The sequence below is a fragment of the Tubulanus polymorphus genome, chromosome 3 (genome assembly GCF_964204645.1).
Source record: "Tubulanus polymorphus chromosome 3, tnTubPoly1.2, whole genome shotgun sequence".
Taxonomy (NCBI): Eukaryota; Metazoa; Nemertea; class Palaeonemertea; order Tubulaniformes; family Tubulanidae; genus Tubulanus; species Tubulanus polymorphus.
The window spans coordinates 16,457,782-16,479,855 of NC_134027.1; the positions used below are offsets into that span (position 1 = coordinate 16,457,782).

The following is a 22,074-nucleotide window of genomic DNA, read 5'->3' on the forward strand; positions in this document are numbered from 1 at the left end:
TTCTAATGAAATTCACTAGCATACCTTAGAATATTGCTTAGCTTAAGATAGAAAATTTGGTACCAGGAAAACGGGGAAGTAAAGTGGGTGTACTGTACATCCCCAATTGACTTATTTCTCTCCGGTTGAATCAAGTTATTACTGAAATAGCATTCGAATAGCCATTTTGTTTTTAAAAATTGTGTCGTTCAGCTATCCTGCTGCAAATTTCGCAGTTCAAGTTAACTAGTGCCATCTGATTTCTCAGTATCTCAAATTTGCACATTCTTAGCCCGAGTCTAAAAATAGAAAAAAAGTGCATTTAAAGTAGGAAATAAAAGAATAGTGGCTAACACACTCTGGAGATATAGCCTATGGGGTGGGCCTAGTTTGAAAGCACTGAGGTCCGAGGGAACAGCACTTAGTAAATAAATACTGAAATCAAACTTACAAAACACCCAATACTTGAGATGATGTACTTGACAAGAAGTGTGTCCAGCTGAGCAAATCAACTTTATCTATGACTCCTCTTTTTATAGATACCGTAGTAGTCTAAAAATAAGAATCGGTACATTTTTCTAACAGTTGGTATGTCATTTAAAAAAAAAAAAACCTATTATTATCACAACACAGCAAATAAATTACAGTTGTTGAATGGTTTGCCCGATTTAGATTAATTGGTTGACGCTAATTAGTATGACCTATAAGTAGGGGCCTACTGCATGTCATTGGCGTCAATCCATTCCATTCCACGGTGAATTAAAAAGAAATTTAGTTAGATCCCTTTTGTCCAAAAGCTGCATCATTTATATAACTAGCTGTCAAATTTAATTTACCTCCTTCAGAGAATACCATAGTCCGTCGCCCATCATCAACGTGTTGACAAAAGAAAAGTTGCTTATAATCCTGTTTTATACATGAACGATAGAAGTAAACCATATTCTTGGAATATTGAGCATAGTGTTTAAGTTGGCTTGCACGGTTTGTGAATGGGTTTTCCTCATCATGCTGCCTGTATGCATTAAAAATCCGGATTTCAAGCGAATTAATTTGTTCAACAAGTGGCCCTCTAGAAGTATACTCCACACATACTGCCCATGCATGTCTCTGTAACCGAAGGTGGAGACTAAAAGACGGTTCAGGACTCGGCAGCGGATACCGGCCCGGATATTATTTCAAAACGTGTATTGTCGGTACCTAGCACGATTTCAGCGTTTTTCGGGAATTCCCTGAAATTTCGGCGTTTTTCGGAAATTCCCTGAAATTTCAGCGTTTTTATTTCAGCGATTCAGCGTTTCAGTGTTTCAGCTTTTTCAGCGAAGTTCAGGAACCGAGTACAAGCACGGTCGGTGCGGAGAGTGATGCGGTAACCCCAGATGAGGTTTCTGAACCGGTAAGTGTTTTTATTTTCTCAGTTTTATATCTGTATTTGTAGCCCCCGGGCTGGGTCGGTAGGCCTGGACTGGGTAGATTTATTGGGAAATTAATAGACATTTGTTTAAAACATGTGTAGCTCTGTGCGTTTAAGGTTTATTGCTCTGGGCCTTGTACATACAAGGATTTAGTGGGTACAGAATGGGGATCTGTTTTGGTTAAGTTAGAGGATTTTCGTTTCCTTTACTGGAGGAGAAAGTTTATAGAGATTAAGATTTTTAAAAGACAGCTTCTGAAAATGTAAGATGCAAGATGGAATGTAAAGATAACCCATTAAGATGTAGGTAATGGTATGAAGCAGAAGCATGAAACATTTAGGATGATAGATTTGACTATAGATTGTTCGTTAACCGAAATCATGGCGATCTTTTAAACTATTAACTGCGAAGTCATGCTGACTAGTCTATATTTGTATTTATCTCGTGTGTTTCAGGACAAAAAATTGTTAAAGCGTCTGGAGGAACTCGAGAAGAAGGTTACACATCCAGCTCGTTCAGTAGAGAGCGCTCTGATGCAGGTGAGGGCAGCGCTTCAAAGGCCGGGCTCTTTCTTTGATCCATACTTCCTTCTCGGTTGTATGGAAGGCTTGGTAGAGGTGGCAGCTGAAACCACAGATCCGATAAAAAGGGTATTTTGATTCTGTACTGAAAAGTATCAAGAGAAATATCGATTCTCCAGACTTACCTGCTTTGTGTAGGCGTTTCATTGGCTCCCCGGATGATGAAAAAGTGGCATCAGTGGAGGCAAAATGGGCTAAAAAGCCGCACACTAACAATTATTACCCAACTTACGGCTATTGGGGTGGGTCGGGTGTAGGCAGGGGATATGTTGGGCGCCGAGGTTATGGTACAAGGAGAGCAGGGAGAAGTTCTAGGAGGAATTGTTTCTTATGCCGCAAAGAGGGTCATTTTGTTCGCGACTGTCCTGAGAATAAACAACCACAAGTGGTTACGAAGACTGAAAGTGAGGTTGTCTAAATGAGTTAGAACCTGATTGAATTTAGTTTTGGATGATACATAATGTTATATTGTGTTGTTAAAGATGTTAAACAAGGTTATTTTCTCTCCATTAAATTGATCATATGTTGGATAATTCATTTTGTTATCGGTTGTTTGTGATTGGTTGGCTTTGTTGTCACAGGCTATCTAAGTCTGTTGTCACGGCTTATGTCGTGCTGGCAACGGGGCTGGACTGATGGACCTTAGTGTCTTTTCAGGATTTTGTTCCGTTGAATATACCTGTGTGTAAAGACGTGTTTTGGGTTGGTGCTAGAGGTTCATCCGTCCAGTTACCGTTGCCTGAGGTCGTCTCAGCCGAGACCGTTTCGAAATCGGCGGACAAGTATAACAATTTGACAATTTTTGACCTGCCCCTCAGGGACCCGGAGAATTTCGTCGCAGGTGAACTGAGTCGCCATTTGGAGGAATGGGAATTTATTCTACGGCAGTCAGAGGATCCGTTGTCAGACACGATATTATCTTGGGTGCGAGATGGTGTTCATATCCCAGATTTCTTTAAGAGGTTTAAGGGTCAGTTTAAAGGCTAGCGTATGATTGTGATGCGCCCCCAAAAACGGTGTTCCCGAATGCTGGAAACTGCGAACAATTTGAAGATTTCATTTCTACAACATTAAAAGGTCGGGTGGCTAATGGATCACTCAAGGTCTGGGGAAAGGTTGGGGTCGATCCACCCCCGCATTTAGTTATACCCTTGACGGTTGAACCCACGAAACCCAGAATGTGCCACGACGAACGATTTCTAAATCTATGGATTCGGGACTCGCCTTTCCATTTGGAAACTTTGGTAAACGTACCTCGCATGCTACATAAAAGCGCGTTTATGACCTCTGTCGATGATAAAAGTGGCTACGACCACATCAGGGTAACACCGGGAAGTGAGGTGTATTTGGGAATCAGCTGGAAAGGTTGGTATTACGTTTACACCGTTATTCCTTTTGGTTTTAAGGCCTCGGCCTATATATACCAGAAAACTGGCTTGGTTGCAACGGGTTACCTTCGAGACCTAGGAGTACAGATAACTCAATACATTGATGACCGTTTAAATGGGGAGCTTTTAAGTTCCTCGGCTAGGGGTTTAGAATCCATCACAAAGGCTAGGTTAGCTCTATATATGACGGCCCAAGTTTTAACAAGACTAGGGTATTTTCTAGGCCTCCTTAAATGCGTCCTGGAACCGTGTCAGTTATTAAAGCATTTAGGCTTATTTGTTAACACTATAGAGGAACGTTTTGAGATCCCAAATGATAAGGTGGTAAAATTTGCCATTTTAAGGGACAATATTTTATCGTCCGAATTCGTTAACATTAAAACCATCCAGCGGTTTGTGGGTAAGATCATATCCTTCTCGTTGGTTGTACCAGCTGCGAAGCTTTATACAAGGGAGTCAAACTTAGCCATTTCTAAGGCATTCAGAAACTCGAGACTCATTAGGGTTGAGGGCAATCTCAGAACTGAGATAGAGTACTGGAAGATAATTGAATGTTTGCCAAGGGTGGTAAGGTGGCGCCAAGAGTGGCATGTCAGAATTCAGATGTATACGGACGCATCCTCTTATAGATGGGGTGGGATAGTCACGATTGGTGAGCAGAGGTTTGAGCCCTCCGATTATTGGCCACAGGAGCTGGTACAAAAACCCATTGTAATAAAGGAAACCCTGGCACTTAAAAACGTTTTAATGGTGGTTTCTGATAAAATTAGAGACAGTAGAGTAGACGCTTTTGTAGATAATAAAACTATGATTGTGGCATGGGTTGGTGAAGGTTCCAAATCACATGATCTGTCAGAAGCAATTAAACTTTTGTTTGAACTAACAGCAGAACAAAATGTGTTGTTGAAATTGCATTATGTACCGTCAAAAGAGAATCTAGCAGACGCTCCCTCGCGAATTTTGCGAAAATCGGAATGTATGTTATCTCCGCGTATATGGCAGCTCGTGCAACGTGAATACGGGGGTGAAAACGGACACTCGGTTGATTTGATGGCACTTGATTCGAACGTAATGGTAGATTTGTCAGGCTCTCCACTACGACATTTTACGCCAACGCCATCTACTGATTCTAGTGATGTAGATCTGCTCGCACAAAATCTATGCGACGAGGTTAATCCATATGTGTTTCCGCCAATTTCTAAGATACCGGCGGTTTTACGATTCTTGGCAGACGCAGTCAAAGAAGCATCTATCGTCATTCCAGAAAACTTTCCGAGGCCATTCTGGTGGCCTTTGGTAACCTCTCATGCATCCAAACGTCGCCTGCTTGGCAAAAAGGGAGATGTGGGTGTTTTGAAATATCCGACTAAAAAAGGTTTTGTGGAGGATACAGTAGGCATCCCGTGGGATCTGTTTGTTTATAGGATAGATTTTGATAGATTAGATTGAAAGATTAAATTGACATGTTTTCCTGAGCGATAACATGGTGTTGCGTAACGGTGGTCTTTATTTTCTACTCTGATCTATGCACGGTAAAATCCGGATGCATAACTCTGCTTTTACGTTAATAAACGCTTTGTCTTTTCTGATATACCTCGTTTGTTATGGTTCTTTTAAGATCTGTCATATTTTACAGGATCTGTCTCTGCATCACGAGAACCATTGTGCGGACTGTGGACATCGCTCGCGACAGCCCTCAAATTTCTGCTACAATTGTGGTTCAGAGTTAAGCAATGCGGATGGCGAGAACGGTACATTGCTAGCCTTACCATTAAAAGATTTGGATGCCCGGTTAAAATCTATGTCAGAGAGTGAGCGCAACTCTGTTTATGGCCGAAAGAAGTCAAAACTGGAAGAAGATTTGGTCTTGTTCCTCAGGTCACTGCGCCCATCGAGATCCTTGTTGACGGCATCACCTAGGGATATCTGTAGGTTCATGGTATTCAGGGATGCTCGGGGTAAAACAGTAGTACACTCTTTAACCTGTCCGGTACGAGGTTGGAAAGCAGTCTCGAAGGCCTCACCAAGGACCGGTGTTTGTTTATGCCCCAAAAGACTGGCAGCCGGAACGGTCGATTCCTATCTGGGTCAGATAAGGGCAATATTTAACTCGATTGGTAAAATTGGCTGTTGGCATCCCGAACGCGGAACTGGGAATCCTACCATATCAGAAGAGGTAAAACAATACCTGAGAGTGACTAAGAAGGAGCAATCGGTGGCCATGATCACCCCTAAACAAGCCGTCCCAATGTACCTTAGCAAATTGACGGCAATGATTCTCTGTATTGATAAACGCTTGGGTGTCCCAGATTTACCCGCGGTAACGGAGTATAATTTAGCAAGGGACCAGACTTTCTTCAAACTTGATTTTCTAACAGGACATAGGGCGGCAGACTTAGGTCGGTTTTTGACAGATGGGATCTCTCAGAGTGACGATGGAAGGGTAATCATTTTAAATCTAACGTTCGGGAAAACACTGCGGGATGGTTCGGTTTTGACATCCGTAGTTACTCGTTTTAACAACCCGGTTCTGTGCCCGGTTTTGGCGATTGAAAGGTATTTTGCTGTTGTAAAGGCGCTTGGAGTTGACCTTGGAGGGGGTTACTTATTCCGGATAACGAATAAAGAGGGCGCTATCGTTAATAACGGACTCGACTCGAATGCGGTGGGAAGCCGTTTGAAGACTTACCTAAAAGAAATTTGTATGTATGACGGTGAGACCCCGCATAGTTTCAGGGTTGGATGCTCCGTTATGTTGGCTTCTTTGGGCCATACATCTAAAGAGGTGACTTCTTATATTGGTTGGAAGCATCAGTCCATGGCGAAGCATTACACCAAACATGCTTGTGTGATGCAGGGTAAAGTCTCTGACTCTCTCGGTCAAGCTATGGGACAGTTAACTGATAAAAGTGTAGAATCATATCGCCTTAATAATGCTACAAGCGGGTTTAAACCAATGTTTTTAAACCAATTTATATCGATAAGAAACTAGACGCTAATACGAATTTTGTATATTAATATACCCGATTTCTAAGGCGGGTCTAAATAAATCGACTTCGGATGCATATTCTGTCTTCTGATTTTTGGCTTCGTTTCACTCGGCCTAGTATAGTTGGGGTTTGGGTGTAGTTGTGGAAAGGTTTTTAGTATTTGTTGTGGTTATCAGTAAGGGGTTGGGTCGTTTTTTATCCCCAATCACTACATAACCGCGGAACGAGAAACCACTGATCAGTGTGGATATTATACTATCCACACTGATCATGTGACACTAGTGACGCGGTCACTTCTTAGTTTGCGGAAGATGGGGAGTCGAGTGTGACAGGTGTGCCTTGTACAGTGGAGGGAATGAGCCAATGAAATACAGGATGGGTTAAGATATTCAAAAAAAAACCAGCGTATGTGGCTACTTGTTCCGGGTTTCGTTTTTTATCCCCAATCACTACATAACCGCGGAACGAGAAACCACTGATCAGTGTGGATATTATACTATCCCTGGGAATAATAAGCTCCACTCGACAAACTCGTTCCCGTGCATTTTTATCTCCAGTCAGCATGATCTCTGTTTCAGCACACACACAGCCCCTCTACCATCAATGCCTAACCCCTGTTCGACCAACTGTGGGCGTTTTCCTTTGAAACATAAGCCAAATTGTAAAAGATAAGCATTAATCTATGTTAATGCTGCATCTTTATCATGAAACCTAAGAAAGATTATTCTATTATTTAGGCCTATTCAAATTTTCTGTCCACTACCACGTGGAAATAAGACCCAGTCAAAATTATGCATCACGCTTTGACGAAGAAATTGGTTCTAGGCTATAAATTTTACGACTCAAACGAATCTTTTCCTCAAGCTTTTAGCCGCATTTAGTTTGATGCAAAATGTCATTTGCTTTTAAAATGTGTAACTACGTAGGCCTAATCAAAAGGAAAATTCAAAAGCAAACTTTGCCGGGCCAAGAGCCATATTGAATTCAATTTTTTCCGAACCATTATGCCTCTTTCATCATAACATTATTTATCCTTTTTCAAGATCTCAGGCCTACAAGTAGAGAGAGGGCCTACGTTGGGTTCAAATCGGAATTTTAAGATTTATTTCATTTAATTCCAGGTTTTCACTGTCGATTATCAAAGACATGTGGCGTTGTGGGAGTTCATAGTTGTTTGATAATCCATCATTTGTAAGTGTAAGGCTATTTGAGGGATTCGAAACCGACATTTTGTAAATTTTGTAGCTTTATTACGTTTAATTCCAGATGTTTATCATGACACGTTTCATTTTGGGGGTTTGTCAGCGAGTTGGTATGCTGTCGGCAGAAGTAGTTTGATAATTCGTTTCATGTAAGTAAACAGCTATTTGAATGATTCGAAACCGAAATCTGTATTGTGAATTTTTTAGTTGTATTTTGTTTGATTCTAGGTGAATAGGACATGATTCATTTTGGGAGTTTGTCCGCGCGTTTGTATACTGTCAAATGAAGTTTCTTCGTCAATTTGTCGTATGTAAGTATCAATCTATAGGTTATATAGGCCCTATTAGGGGTTCGATACAGAAATTTGGTGAATTCCTCAGATTTATTTTAATTCATTCCAGGTTGTTATCAGAAAAATATGTACTTTATTTCATAGGTTGGTCTTTGATTGAAAACTAAAAATGGATGATAGTTCTAAATTTGATGTTGATTCACATGACCAATCTAGTAAGTATGGCTCACTCGTCTTTTAGAATAAGAGACCTATTGCATTAATCCTTCAATTCAAGTTGCTATACAACCTTTTATACAGATATTTACCTTATCAATATAAACATGTATTTGCCATTAGCCATACAATTCAGTAAAACTTTTCCCGTCCAGATTTTGAAACATCATTTGACTCAATTTTTCCTCCTAGAAAGTTGCTTTAGCTCATTCCAATGTTCGCAGTAAAAGTGAATGTAGCATGTATGATTCCCATCCATCAATTTTGTCTTGTTTTGTATTTTTAGCGAAAATCTCGAAAAAGTCTGACGTCGAGGCAGGTGGTGGCCAGACAAAGACATATTCTTGGGAAATATTTAAAGACACATGGCAAACACACTTATTGTTCACTTTTTTCCTATCCTTATTTTGAAATTGAAGTATTGTAATAAACTATTGATTTATTTTTGTTGATCAACACAACTAGTTTTGTTGTTTTCTTTCTTAATTTACATTTGAATTGGATGGTCATCTTGCGTAGGAGTCAGTTTGTCATCGAAGCAATACAGTCTAACTTGTTGACGTCTCAGATGCAGCGGGGCAGGGCGGTCATTATATTGTGGACTTATCCAAATTACACTTACACAGCCCAACGTGTTTCAGTGTGTAAACTCCGTCGTACTCGGCATTATATGACAGTGAGGAATTGAGTTTTAGTCACCTGAGCCCTCGGCTTGATTCGACCAAAAAGACCTTAACTGACTTCACAGAATTTGATTATGAGTCAAGGATTTTCTAAATTTCTGAATGCTTTCTCTGGTTTTAAGATCAATTCAAATTCAATCTTCAAAATATTTTATTGAAAGAAATTCTACTGAAGACCGATTTTGAAATGAAGGATATATCTAGGCAAATAATTATAGCAAAATCAACTGATGATCATCAAGGTGAAGTTTTCATTCATCTTCGGCTAATTTGTCTACCCCTGATGATTGAAGCCTTTTGGTTACTCGCGCCAATTAGTCAGCCACAGTCGATTTTCATGCCATCTAACCTTTTTCCATCTGTAATTAAGCAATCAAATGTAAGCATTACTTAGGTAAGGAGCGAAATAATATATAGATATCTTAGGAGACTATTTGAAATCATGAGTTTGTTGTGAAAATCTATTACTACAGTCTCGTAGAGCATAGACACCAAGCCACGTGGCATTGGTATTTTAAGGGCTATTCAGTTTACTCCAAAACAAGTCAATGATTAACATTAAAAAAGCTTCATATCAAGGGTATGTCGCAGGACTCGTGACGCCCATGAATTATCATCCCATAATTACAATGAATCCAATTCTGCATGTTCGTTAGCACGACTGATTACTAATCCAAATATTGCATTACAAAAAAAAAAATTACGCAAAACGTCAAGTACTTACAGCATCTGAGACAGTTGCGCTTCAGTTAGCGTGTTAAGTTAGGTCTTTGGCTGTCAATGTCGAAAAGCCTAATTTGAAATATACATTTGCGCACTGTGGTTTAATATTCCTGCAAGAATCCGCAAAGGAATTGAAGACCGTAGTGACCAGTTCATTCCACGAATAATAGCTGGAAAGAAAGTAATCAAAATAAATTGTCATGCACATTCAGTGTAAACCAGGCCATAACTAGCTGCTATAAGGCATTCCACTGACTGGCTCTACCCATTATATTTAGGGCCTAAATCTATTCTAGGCGCATCCCCCAAAAAAGTTAGGCATTAAGTAAGTAGCCAACAATGATCATTGCTTCACCGAGTAGGCCTACTCATTTGCTACCATACTCATATTATTAAAGAAATCATTTAATACATTCCCTGGTTAACGGATTCTCACCTTAAAATACATAAACTCCGCTGTCGTTGTCACCGATCCGAGTCGTCAACTGAACGCGGAAGTAAAATTCCGTGTGAAAATTCCTACAATTTCTGTCCATATCACGTTGATTTGACCCCGAAATCTTCAGGAAATGTAGCCAACGTAAATTGATTTACGAATAGAATTAATCAATTGACTCATTTTTAGAAATCATGGTTTCGTGAAATTCATTAAAGTCCTAAAGCTAAAACTCGCGATAAATTTAAGCCGAAAATGATTTCACCGATCCACCATGTTGTTTCATTAATAAAACAATTGTAGCGCCCCGGCGCTGTACTGTGATAATGCATGGTTTCGCTAGGATTCGAACCCTCGACCTCTCGGTTGGGAGTCAAACACCTTATCCACCATGCCACAGATATGACGCTGTTATTATCGTTAGTGGGAGTAACGGACGGGGCGAGTCGCGATTGCTATACTATCATCCGGTGTTATCTTTCAGTAAGTAATTTTAAGTTTAAAATAGGACGGAGAGTGCATAGATATAATCTACGCGGAGCGAATGCGTGTTATATTACTATCAGAATTCTACATTTCAATTAGAAGCAGTTAGTTGTCGAATCTGATAGAAGATGAATTTTATGTGCGAAAAAAACGGTTCCTGAACTTCGCTGAAAAAGCTGAAACACTGAAAAGCTGAAACGCTGAAATAAAAACGCTGAAATTTCAGGGAATTTCCGAAAAACGCCGAAATTTCAGGGAATTCCCGAAAAACACTGAAATCGTGCTAGGTACCGACAATACACGTTTTGAAATGTTTTCCGGGCCGGTGTCCGCTGACGAGTCCTGAACCGTGTTTTATGCTCTACCTTCGGTTACAGAGACATGCCTTAAGGTCGTCGTCATGATCGACTTGATCGATTGCGGATTGCGTGGATTGTCAGATGTGTTTTTTGCCATAGTTTTATGTGCATATACCGGTACGATCTAACAATGAAGTTATCACTTCATTTGAATAAATTCTTAATCACAGTAATATTAATTCACAATATTTTTTCTTATGTTTGGTGATTTCTTGCAACTTATCATTGCCAAGTCTCATACAAGTAGTAGCTGAATGAAAGTACAGTTAGGCTGAACCTGATAACCCAAATTAAGTGCTAGCATGGAACTAATGATTATTTTGATTCTATTTTCGGTGTCATTGAAATTCGTTAATAAAGGTTCAACCGTCATAGTATACTGTACTTAGCATTGCTACAACTGGGTGCCATATTTCTACAATTTCTACAAGGAGGAAGGAATCTTTAAGTGTCTTTGTTCCCGGGTAGGGTACGGGGTAAAACCTGGTTTACTTTCTCTTTCGACTTGCCGGAGACTACTATCTGCAATGTATTGCATGCTTTGATGTGTCTGGCCTATAGGAGTCGAACGATATTTTTTTCCCATACACAGGCATGGCTTTAGTGTAGATGAAGGCTAGGCACTGCACATTGTGGATTGACTGGAACTCTTAACTCACAAAATTAAACGAGTCAACAAGAAAGATCCAATAATTGGACATTTGTCTAACTATATTATTTAACAGCTTGAAATAATACATAACACATTCTGCAAGAGTATACAAAGGAAATCAGTTCTTACATTATATCAGAATCAATAGTTCGCTTAACTCTGGCTAGAATTCTGGTTCCATTGCTTCATATTCTAATGAAATCCACTAGTATACCTTAGAATATCGCTTAGCTTAAGACTAAAAATTTGGTGCCAGGAAACAGGGAAGAAAAGTGGGTGTACTGTACATCCGCAATTGACTTATTTCTCTCTGGTTGAATCAAGTTATTATTGAAATAGCATTCGAATAGCCATTTTATTTTTAAAAATTGTGTCGTTCAGCTATCCTGCTGCAAATTTCGCAGTTGAAGTTTACTGGTGCCATCTGATTTCTCAGTATCTCAAAAAATTTGCACATTCTAAGCCTGAATCTAAAAATAGAAAAAGGTGCATTTTAGTCGGATATAAAATAATAGTGGCTAATACACCCTGGACTATATAGCCTATGGGGTGGGCCTAGTTTGAAAGCACTGAGGTCCGAGAGAACAGCACTTAGTAAATAAATACTGAAATTAAACTTACAAAACACCCAATACTTGAGATGATGTACTTGACAAGAAGTGTCACCAGCTAAGCAAATCAACTTTGTCTATGACTCCTCCTTTTAAAGATTCAGTAGTAGTCTAAAAATAAGAATCGGTACATTTTTCTAACAGTTGGTATGTCATTTCTTCAAAAAAACTAATTATTATCACGCCACAGCAAATAAATTATTCACAGTTGTTGAATGGTTAGCCCGATTTAGATTAATTGGTTGACGCTAATCAGTATGACCCATACGTAGGGGCCTACTGCATGCCATTGGCGTCAATCCATTCCATTCCATTCCACAGTGAATAAAAAAGAAATTTAGTTAGATCCCTTTTGTCCAAAAGCTGCATCATTTATATAACTAGCTGTCAAATTTAATTTACCTCCTTCAGAGAATACCATAGTGACATAGTCCGTCGCCCATCAACGTGTTGACAAAAGAAAAGTTGCTCCATGTTTTATACATGAACGTTCAAATAAGATATTTAGCGTCTTGCAGGGAATATTGAGCATAGTGTTTAAGTTGGCTTGCACGGTTTGTGAATGGGTTTTCCTCATTATGCTGCCTGTATGCATTAAAAATCCGGATTTCAAGCGAATTAATTTGTCCAACAAGTGGCCCTCTAGAAGTATACTCCACACATACTGTCCATGCGTGTCTCTGTAACCGAAGGTAAAGACTAAAAAACGGTTCAGGACTCGGCAGCGGACACCGGCCCGGAAAATATTTCAAAACGTGTATTGTTGGTACCTAGCACGATTTCAGCGTTTTTCGGGAATTCCCTGAAATTTCGGCGTTTTTCGGAAATTCCCTGAAATTTCAGCGTTTTTATTTCAGCGTTTCAGTGATTCAGCTTTTTCAGCGAAGTTCAGGAACCGCGAAAAAAAAGTGGAAAATATGTAAATAATAATAATAACAATCAACAGAATTACAAAAGGGTTTTCGACGAAAGGCAGAAAACCCTAATAATAATAATAAATATAGCTGCAAAGCAGCGATAACGGGTTTTCTGCACAGTCTTAGAATCCTGTTCAACGGTGGATTTTGACAAAGCATTTGATAAGGCACAACATCAGCCATTAATAAATAGTCTATTAGGAAACAGTATCAATGATAGGTCGCCCAAATGGCTCAGCAGTTATCTGTGAACGAAAACTTGTAACCGAAATCAACGGAACGCCTCATCTTGGAATGAGACGGTCTAACTAGTGGAGTCACGCATGGTAGTATCCTAAGTCGTCTTCTGTTTAATGTCCTTACAAATGACATGTAATCCAAAATAAACCTAACCGAGTAAATTTCCAAAACGACCTTCACACGCTGTTCGACCAAAAAACTTAATGTTCCGACAAGAAAATCGTGTTCGAATGAAAACAATTCTGTTTGATCAAACAATACGCTTTTTGTTTGAACCAAAACTTTTCTTCATTCTGACAAAAAAATGTGTTCGAATAAAAAGCTATGTTATTGTTGAAATGAAAAACTTTGTCCCGGTTAAAAAAATTTGGTTGATCGAAAACAATTTTTTCGAATGAATGTTTGAATGATAACAATTCTGTACAATTGAACGAAATACTTAATAATTTTGGTTTGGAGAAAAGACTTTTGACAATATACTTGTTCGAACGAAAACTTGATGTTCTGACAAGGAAATTCTGTTCAAATTAAAACGATTCTGTTCGATCGAACGATTGTTCGAACAAAAAACCTTTCGTTTGGACAAAAAAAGTTTCTTCAACTTTGGTCTAACGATTTTTTCAAATTGGTTCAATCGAAATAAATTTTGTTCCGACGAAAGAATTTTTAAGCGAAAGGTCCTATGAACGAAAAAAAAGATATTTCTGGGGCTCCGCAGTAAGCTTAAGCCGGACGTTGGTCGGCCTTCCGACGCGATGCGATCCTCGCGTTGCATCGTAAGTTTCGGCGCAAGTCGGTTGCGATACGATTGTCAGCGACTGTGTACGACTAGTTTCTGCCAGTCGCAAGAGCGTGAAGGTCGGTTGTGACAGTCGTGTCGCGTCACAGAAAGTAGAACACGTGCGACTCCTTGTGACTGGCATTGCTGACAGTCGCAACCCGTCGCAAGGGAGCGTAGGTCGATGAGTCGTTGCGACACAATCGTCGCTGGCGGTCGCAGTGTATGGCGTCGCAGTGAGTCACAAGCCATCGCAAAGCCGACCTACGTCCGGTTTAAGTCATTAGCAATTAATGAAATTAATGAATTGTCTCGGGCGATAAAACCAAAATAATGAATTGTCGCGGGCGACAAAACCAAAATAATGAATAGTCTCGGGCGACAAAACCAAAATAATTAATTGTCACGGACGATAAAAACAAAATATTGAATTGTCGCGGGCGATAAAACCAAAATAATGAATTATCGCGGGCGATAAAACCAAAATATTGAATTGTCGCGGGCGATAAAACCAAAATAATGAATTATCGCGGGCGATAAAATAAAAAAATATTGAATTGTCGCGGGTGATAAAACCAAAATATTGAATTGTCGCGGGCGACAAAACCAAACTAATGAATTGTCGCGGGCGGCAAAACCAAAAAAAAAGAATTGTCGGGGCGACAAAACCAAAATAATGAATTGTCGCGGGCGACAAAACCAAAATGGTGAATTGTCCCGGGCGACAAAACCAAAATAATGAATTGTCGCGGGCGATAAAACCGTAATAATGAATTGTCGCGGGTGATAAAACCAAAATAATGAATTTTCTCAGGCGACAAACACCAAAATAATGAATTATCGCGGGCGATAAAACCAAAATATTGAATTGTCGCGGGCGATCAAATCAAAATATTGAATTGTCGCGGGCGGCAAAACCAAAAATGAAAAATTTCGCGGGCGACAAAAACAAAATATAAAACCAAAATAATGAATTGTCGCGGGCGACAAAACCAAAAAGAAGAATTGTCGCGGGCGACAAAACCAAGATAATGCATTGTCGCTGGCGATAAAACCAAAGTAATGAATTGTCGTGGGCGATAAAACCAAAATAATGAATTGTCGCGGGCGACAAAATCAAAATCATTGTTTTCTCGCGTTAGTTTTGTCGTAATGTCGCCCTTATTTTCATATTCGTGTTTTTTATCTTATCAGCCACCATACTAAAGCTAATAAGGTCGCGTAAAACTCGATAAACACTTCAAGCGACACAGCGAACGATCTCCTTTCCCCCACTGCGAACGCTTACTCCGAATGTCAAGTGTGAGTTCAGCATACGGATAGGAGTGTGTTATATACTTGTATTTAGTAAATACCTTGTGGATTTGACAATGATCGGTATGTACTGTAGGAAATATAGAGTATTGTCGGTATTGATATGGAGGCCCGCGGCCGAATAAAGTAATAATATTCTTTTATTTTGATACCTCGTCGACATAACAGCTTTTCTCCGCTAAATCTCTTCGGCGTGTTTAGTTAAGGCCTACGACTCCCCGGTACACTTATGATTTATCTTAGTAAAAACACGGTAAATTTGGCAAAGAAAAATAGGTATTGCTAAATTAACTGCTTGACGCCCGCAGCCAAATCACTGGTAGTAATAAATTAATTTGAACTCGATTTGATTCTCAGAATGAGGAGAAACTCGCAGCTGATTCCCGGAACGACGATGTAGTGACACACGTCGATTTGTCGATGTGTACGGTTCGACAGTGCTTTTAAAATCTAAAGTAGTAAATTTCCTGTGTATCAGTAATATAATCTGATGAGGAAAATGGGTTACTGTTAAAATTAGTTTTTAAAAACTGCGACAGAATGTGCAATCTTTGGGTAATAAATTTGTTAATTTATGCTTGAATTGATAATCGATGTGACAATAAACGTGCGGTAGATTTCGGAAAGACGACTTAGAAAAACATGTCGGCTCTTTGAATGGGGCTCAATTTTCGATGTTTACGGCCCGACAGTGCTTTTGTAACGTTGATTCTTCAAAATTCGCACGGAGTATTTGTAGATCGAACTGAGCTGAATGATATTAGACGGATTGTATCGGCAACAGCGGTAATGTAAAAAAGCTTTGTAAGTCATGTACTTTTGACAAAAAATGTGTGGAAAAAAAAAATAATAATAATAATAAATATAGCTGCAAAGCAGCGATAACGGGTTTTCTGCACAGTCTTAGAATCCTGTTCAACGGTGGATTTCAACAAAGCATTTGATAAGGCTCAACATCAGCCATTACTAAACAGGCTATTAGGAAACAGTATCAATGATAGGTTGCCCAAATGGCTCAGCAGTTATCTCTGAACGGAAACTTGTAACCGAAATCAACGGAACGCCTCATCTTGGAATGAGACGGTCTAACTAGTGGAGTCACGCAAGGTAGTATCCTAAGTCATCTTCTGTTTAATGTCCTGACAAATGACATACACAGTAATCCACAATATACCAGACCGAGTAAATTTCCAAAACGACCTTAACACACTGTTCGACCAAAAACTTAATGTTCCGACAAATCCACGGGCGACAAAACCAAAATATTGAACTGTCACGGGCGACAAAACAAAAATAATAAATTGTCGCAGGCGATAAAACCAAAATAATGAATTGTCGCGGGCGATAAAACCACAATAATGAATTGTCGCGTGCGTTAAAACCAAAATATTGAATTGTCGCGGGCGATAAAACCAAAGTAATGAATTGTCGCGGATATAAAAACAAAATATTGAATTGTTGCGTGCGACAAAACCAGAATAATAAATTGTCGCGGGCGACAAAACCAAACTAGGGGTCCAGGGACATCATGCTCACTTGGGAAGTGGTTTCAAATGCTCAACAATCTAACAATTTCAATACATAACGCCCTCTAGTGACCATATACAAAAACCTATGACCTTGAAACCCACCTAAATCATAGAACATGTGAGAAGCTATGATTTTGTAATTGATTGTGATAACAAAATATGCCTCGTTACCAATTTAATATGGAAATACTAAGTTATTCTACTATTCAACGCCCCCTGGTGACCATATGCAAAACCCAATGACCTTAAAACTCACCGCAATCGTAGTACATGTCATGAAATACAACTTTGCAATTGATCATAGTAACAAAATATGCCTAGGTACCAATCTAATAAGGAAATACTAAGCCATTCTACTATTCAACGACCCCTGGTGACTATATGGAATAACTAATGTCCTTAAAAACTCACCACAATCATAGAAGATGTCATAAACTACAACTTTGCAATTGATCATGGTAACAAACATGCCTAGGTACCAATCTAATAAGGAAAAACTAAGCTTTTCTACTATTCAACGCCCCCTGGTGACTATATGGAATAACTAATGTCCTTAAAAACTCACCACAATAATAGAGGATGTCATGACCTACAACTTTGCAATTGATCATGGTTACAAAATATGCCTTCGTACAAATATAATATAGCAATACTAAGTTATTGTATTATTCAACGCCCCCTGATGGCCACATACAAAAACAAATGACCTTGAAACTCACCAAAATCATAGAGCACGTTATGGGCTACAACTTTCCAATTGAATATAGTAACACAATATGCTTAGGTATCAATTTAATGTGGAAAAACTTTTTCCCACCTACGAATGAGTACTGATGACACCAAGATGGCCGCCAATTGCGTCATAATTGGCTGATCAAAATACCTGTCCCAGGTATAAAACATCCCTCTCTAAAGAATACCCATCAGCAATTGCAATGAGAAATGGCAAACCAGTAGGAAGCTTCGTGACCTAGAATTCTGGCCAAAATTTTTGGGCACTAAAAAGGTCATAGGACGGCCATCTTGAGTCAGATCGACCCAATTTTCTTATGCTGATGGGCCTTTGGTAGATTCAAATATAAACGAAAGATCAAGGTAATTGATCAAAGCGTCTTCAAAATTTCCCACGAAAACTTCGAAAATGTTTAAAAAGTGCTGATTTTGGTAAACAAAAATGGCTGCCAGTCGGCCATCTTGAATCTGACAGGGCCAGTTTTTGGGCTGACGATGTGTCTAGGGTAGATACATGTATAAACTAAATATCAAGACATTACCTTGAAGCGTCTTCAAAATTTCCCAAAATAACTGGATTCCGTCTATGGACGGACGGACGGACGAAGAGTTAACGCAATAGCCCGCTGGGACTGAAGTCCCAAGTGGACTGAAAAAGAATTGTCGCGGGCGACAAACCCAAACTAATGAATTGTCGCGGGTAATAAAACCAAAATATTGAATTGTCGCGGGCGATAAAACAAAAATATTGAATTGTCGCGGGCGATAAAACCAAACTAATGAATTGTCGCGGGCGACAAAAACAAAATAATGAATTGTCAGGTGCGACAAAACCAAAATAATGAATTCTCGCAGGCGATAAAACCAAAGTAATGAATTGTCGTGAGCGATAAAACCAAAATATTGAATTTTTCGCGGGCGACAAAACCAAAATATTGAATTGTCGCGGGCGATAAAACCAAAATAATGAATTGTCTCGGGCGACAAAACCAAAATAATGAATAATCGCGGGCGACAAAACCAAAATATTGAATTGTCGCTGGCAACAAAACCAAAAAAAATTGTCGCGGACGACAAAAACAAAATATTAAATAAAAAATAATGAATTGTCTCGGGCGATAAAACCACAATAATGAATTGTCGCAGATGAAAAAACCAAAATGGTGAATTGTCGCGGGCGACAAAACCAAAATAATGAATTGTCGCGGGCGAGAAAACCAAAAAAAAAAATTGTCGCGGGCGACAAAAATAAAATATAAAACCAAAATAATGAATTGTCGCGGGCGACAAAACCAAAACAATGAATTGTCGGTGGCGATAAAACCAAAGTAATGAATTGTGGTGGGCGATAAAACCAAAATATTGAATTTTTCGCGGGCGACAAAACCAAAATATTGAATTGTCGCGGGCGATAAAACCAAAATAATGAATTGTCTCGGGCGTCAAAACCAAAATAATGAATTGTCGCGGGCGACAAAACCAAAACAATGAATTGTCGCTGGCGATAAAACCAAAGTAATGAATTGTCGCGGGCGATAAAACCAAAATATTGAATTTTTCGCGGGCGACAAAACCAAAATATTGAATTGTCGCTGGCGATAAAACCAAAATAATGAATTGTCTCGGGCGACAAAACCAAAATAATGAATTATCGCGGGCGACAAAACCAAAATATTAAATTGTCGCGGGCAACAAAACCAAAAAAAATTGTCGCGGACGACAAAAACAAAATATTAAATAAAAAATAATGAATTGTCTCGGGCGATAAAACCACAATAATGAATTGTCGCAGATGAAAAAACCAAAATGGTGAATATTCGCGGGCGACAAAACCAAAATAATGAATTGTCGCGGGCGATAAAACCGTAATAATGAATTGTCGCCGGCGATAAAACCAAAATAATGAATTGTCTCGGGCAACAAAACCAAAATAATGAATTATCGCAGGCGATAAAACCAAAATATTGAATTGTCGCAGGCGATAAAACCAAAATATTGAATTGTCGCGGGCGAGAAAACCAAAAAAAAAAAATTGTCGCGGGCGACAAAAACAAAATATAAAACCAAAATAATGAATTGTCGCGGGCGACAAAACCAAAATAATGAATTGTCGCTGGCGATAAAACCAAAGTAGTGAATTGTCGTAGGCGATAAAACCAAAATATTGAATTTTCGCGGGCGACAAAACCAAAATAATGAATTGTCGCAAGCGATAAAACCAAAATAATGAATTGTCGCGGGCGATAAAACCAAAATATTGAATTGTTGCGTGTGACAAAACCAAAATAATGAATTGTCGTAATGTCGCCCTCATTTGCATATTCGTGTTTTTTTTCCCCCACAGCGAACGCTTACTCCGAATGTCAAGTGTGAGTCCAGCATACGGATAGGAGTGTGTTATATACTTGTATTTAGTAAATACCTTGTGCATTTGACAATGATCGGTATGTACTGTAGGAAATATAGAGTATTGATAAATGGTTGAAGCCCGCGGCCGAATAAAGTAATATATTCTTTTATTTTGATACCTCGTCGACATAACAGCTTTTCTCCGCCATATCTCTTCGGCCTGTTTAGTTTAGGCCTACGATTCCCCGGTACACTAAAGATTTATCTTAGTAAATACACGGTTAATTCGGTAAAGAAAAATAGGTATTGTTAAACTAACTTCTTGAAACCCGCAGCCAAATCACTGGTAGTAATAAATTAATTTGTACTCGATTTGATTCTCATGATGAGGAGAAACTCGCAGCTCATCCCCGGAACGTCGATGTAGTAACACACGTCGATTCGTCGATGTTTACGGCTCGACAGTGCTTTTAAAATCTAAAGTAGTAAATTTCCAGTGTATCGGTAATATGATTTGATGAGGAAAATGGGCTATTGTTAAAATCACTGTTTGAAGACCGCGACTGAATGTGAAGTCTGCGGCAATAAATTAGTTCATTTATACTTGAATTGATAATCGAAGTGACAGTTGGCCTGCGGGTTGATTTCGGGATGACGACTCGAAAAACATGTCGCCCCATTGAATGGGGCTAAATTGTCGATGTTTACAGCCCGACAGCGCATTTGTAACGATGATTCGTGAAAAAACACGCGGGCTATTTGTAGATCTCAGTGAGCTGAACGATATTATATGGATTGTATGTGAAACAGCGGTAAGGTAACAAAGCCTATGTTCTTTTGGTAAAAATAGTGTGGAAGAAAATAATAATAAATATAGCTGCAAAGCAGCGATAACGGGTTTTCTGCACAGTCTTAGAATCCTGTTCAACGGTGGATTTCAACAAAGCATTTGATAAGGTTCAACATCAGCCATTACTAAAGAGGCTATTAGGAAACAGTATCAATGATAGGTCGTTAAAATGGCTCAGCAGTTATCTCTGAACGGAAACTTGTAACCGAAATCAACGGAACGCCTCATCTTGGAATGAGACGGTCTAACTAGTGGAGTCACGCAAGGTAGTATCCTAAGTCGTCTTCTGTTTAATGTCCTGACAAATGACATACACAGTAATCCACAATATACCAGACCGAGTAAATTTCCAAAACGACCTTAACACACTGTTCGACGAAAAAACTTAATGTTCCGACAAAACCAAAATATTGAATTGTCACGGGCGACAAAACAAAAATAATGAATTGTCGCGGGCAATAAAACCAAAATAATGAATTGTCGCGGGCGATAAAACCAAAATTATGAATTGTCGCGGGTGACAAAACCAAAATATTGAATTGTCACGGGCGACAAAACAAAAATAATGAATTGTCGCGGGCGATAAAACCAAAATAATGAATTGTCGCGGGCGATAAAACCACAATAATGAATTGTCGCGGGCGTTAAAACCAAAATATTGAATTGTCGCGGCGATAAAACCAAAATGATGAATTGTCGCAGACGACAAAAACAAAATATTGAATTGTTGCGTGCGACAAAACCAGAATAATGAATTGTCGCGGGAGACAAAACCAAACTAGGGGTCCAGGGACACCATGCTCACTTGGGAAGTGGTTTCAAATGCTCAACAATCTAACAATTTCAATACATAACGCCCTCTAGTGACCATATACAAAAACCAATGACCTTGAAACCCATAGATACATGTATAAACCAAATATCAAGACATTACCTTGAAGCGTCTTCAAAACTTCCCAAAATAACTGGATTCCGCCTATGGACGGACGGGCGAAAAGTGAACACAATAGCCCGCTGGGACTAAATTCCCAAGTGGACTGAAAAAGAATTGTCACGGGCAACAAAACCAAACTAATGAATTGTCGCGGGTGATAAAACCAAAATATTGAATTATCGCGGGCGACAAAACCAAACTAATGAATTGTCGCGGGCGATAAAACCAAACTAATGAATTGTCGCGGGCGATAAAACAAAAATATTGAATTGTCGCGGGCGATAAAACCTAAATAATGAATTGTCTCGGGCAATAAAACAAAAATATTGAATTGTCGCGGGCGATAAAACCAAAATAATGAATTGTCTCGGGCGATAAAACCAAAATAATGAATTGTCGCGGGCGACAAAACCAAAATAA

General features: G+C 39.2%; 1 protein-coding gene and 1 long non-coding RNA gene across 2 annotated transcripts; one reads left to right on the top strand and one right to left on the bottom strand.

Annotated features, from left to right (window-relative positions):
- Positions 1–1,076: 1,076 nt before the first annotated feature.
- LOC141902129 (uncharacterized) lies at positions 1,077–8,411 on the top strand. Its single transcript, XM_074789768.1, has 8 exons — positions 1,077–1,088; positions 1,181–1,372; positions 1,847–1,930; positions 7,472–7,541; positions 7,617–7,701; positions 7,781–7,863; positions 7,990–8,060; positions 8,348–8,411. Exons 1-4 carry the CDS (start codon positions 1,077–1,079, stop codon positions 7,526–7,528), a joined length of 345 nt encoding a protein of 114 aa, XP_074645869.1. The 3' UTR covers positions 7,529–7,541; positions 7,617–7,701; positions 7,781–7,863; positions 7,990–8,060; positions 8,348–8,411.
- A 550-nt stretch (positions 8,412–8,961) lies between these two features.
- LOC141902819 (uncharacterized) lies at positions 8,962–10,456 on the bottom strand. Its single transcript, XR_012618949.1, has 3 exons — positions 9,904–10,456; positions 9,469–9,637; positions 8,962–9,103 (listed from the first exon to the last, which is right to left on the bottom strand). It is a non-coding gene; the product is annotated as an uncharacterized LOC141902819 (long non-coding RNA).
- Between the last annotated feature and the right edge of the window lie 11,618 nt (positions 10,457–22,074).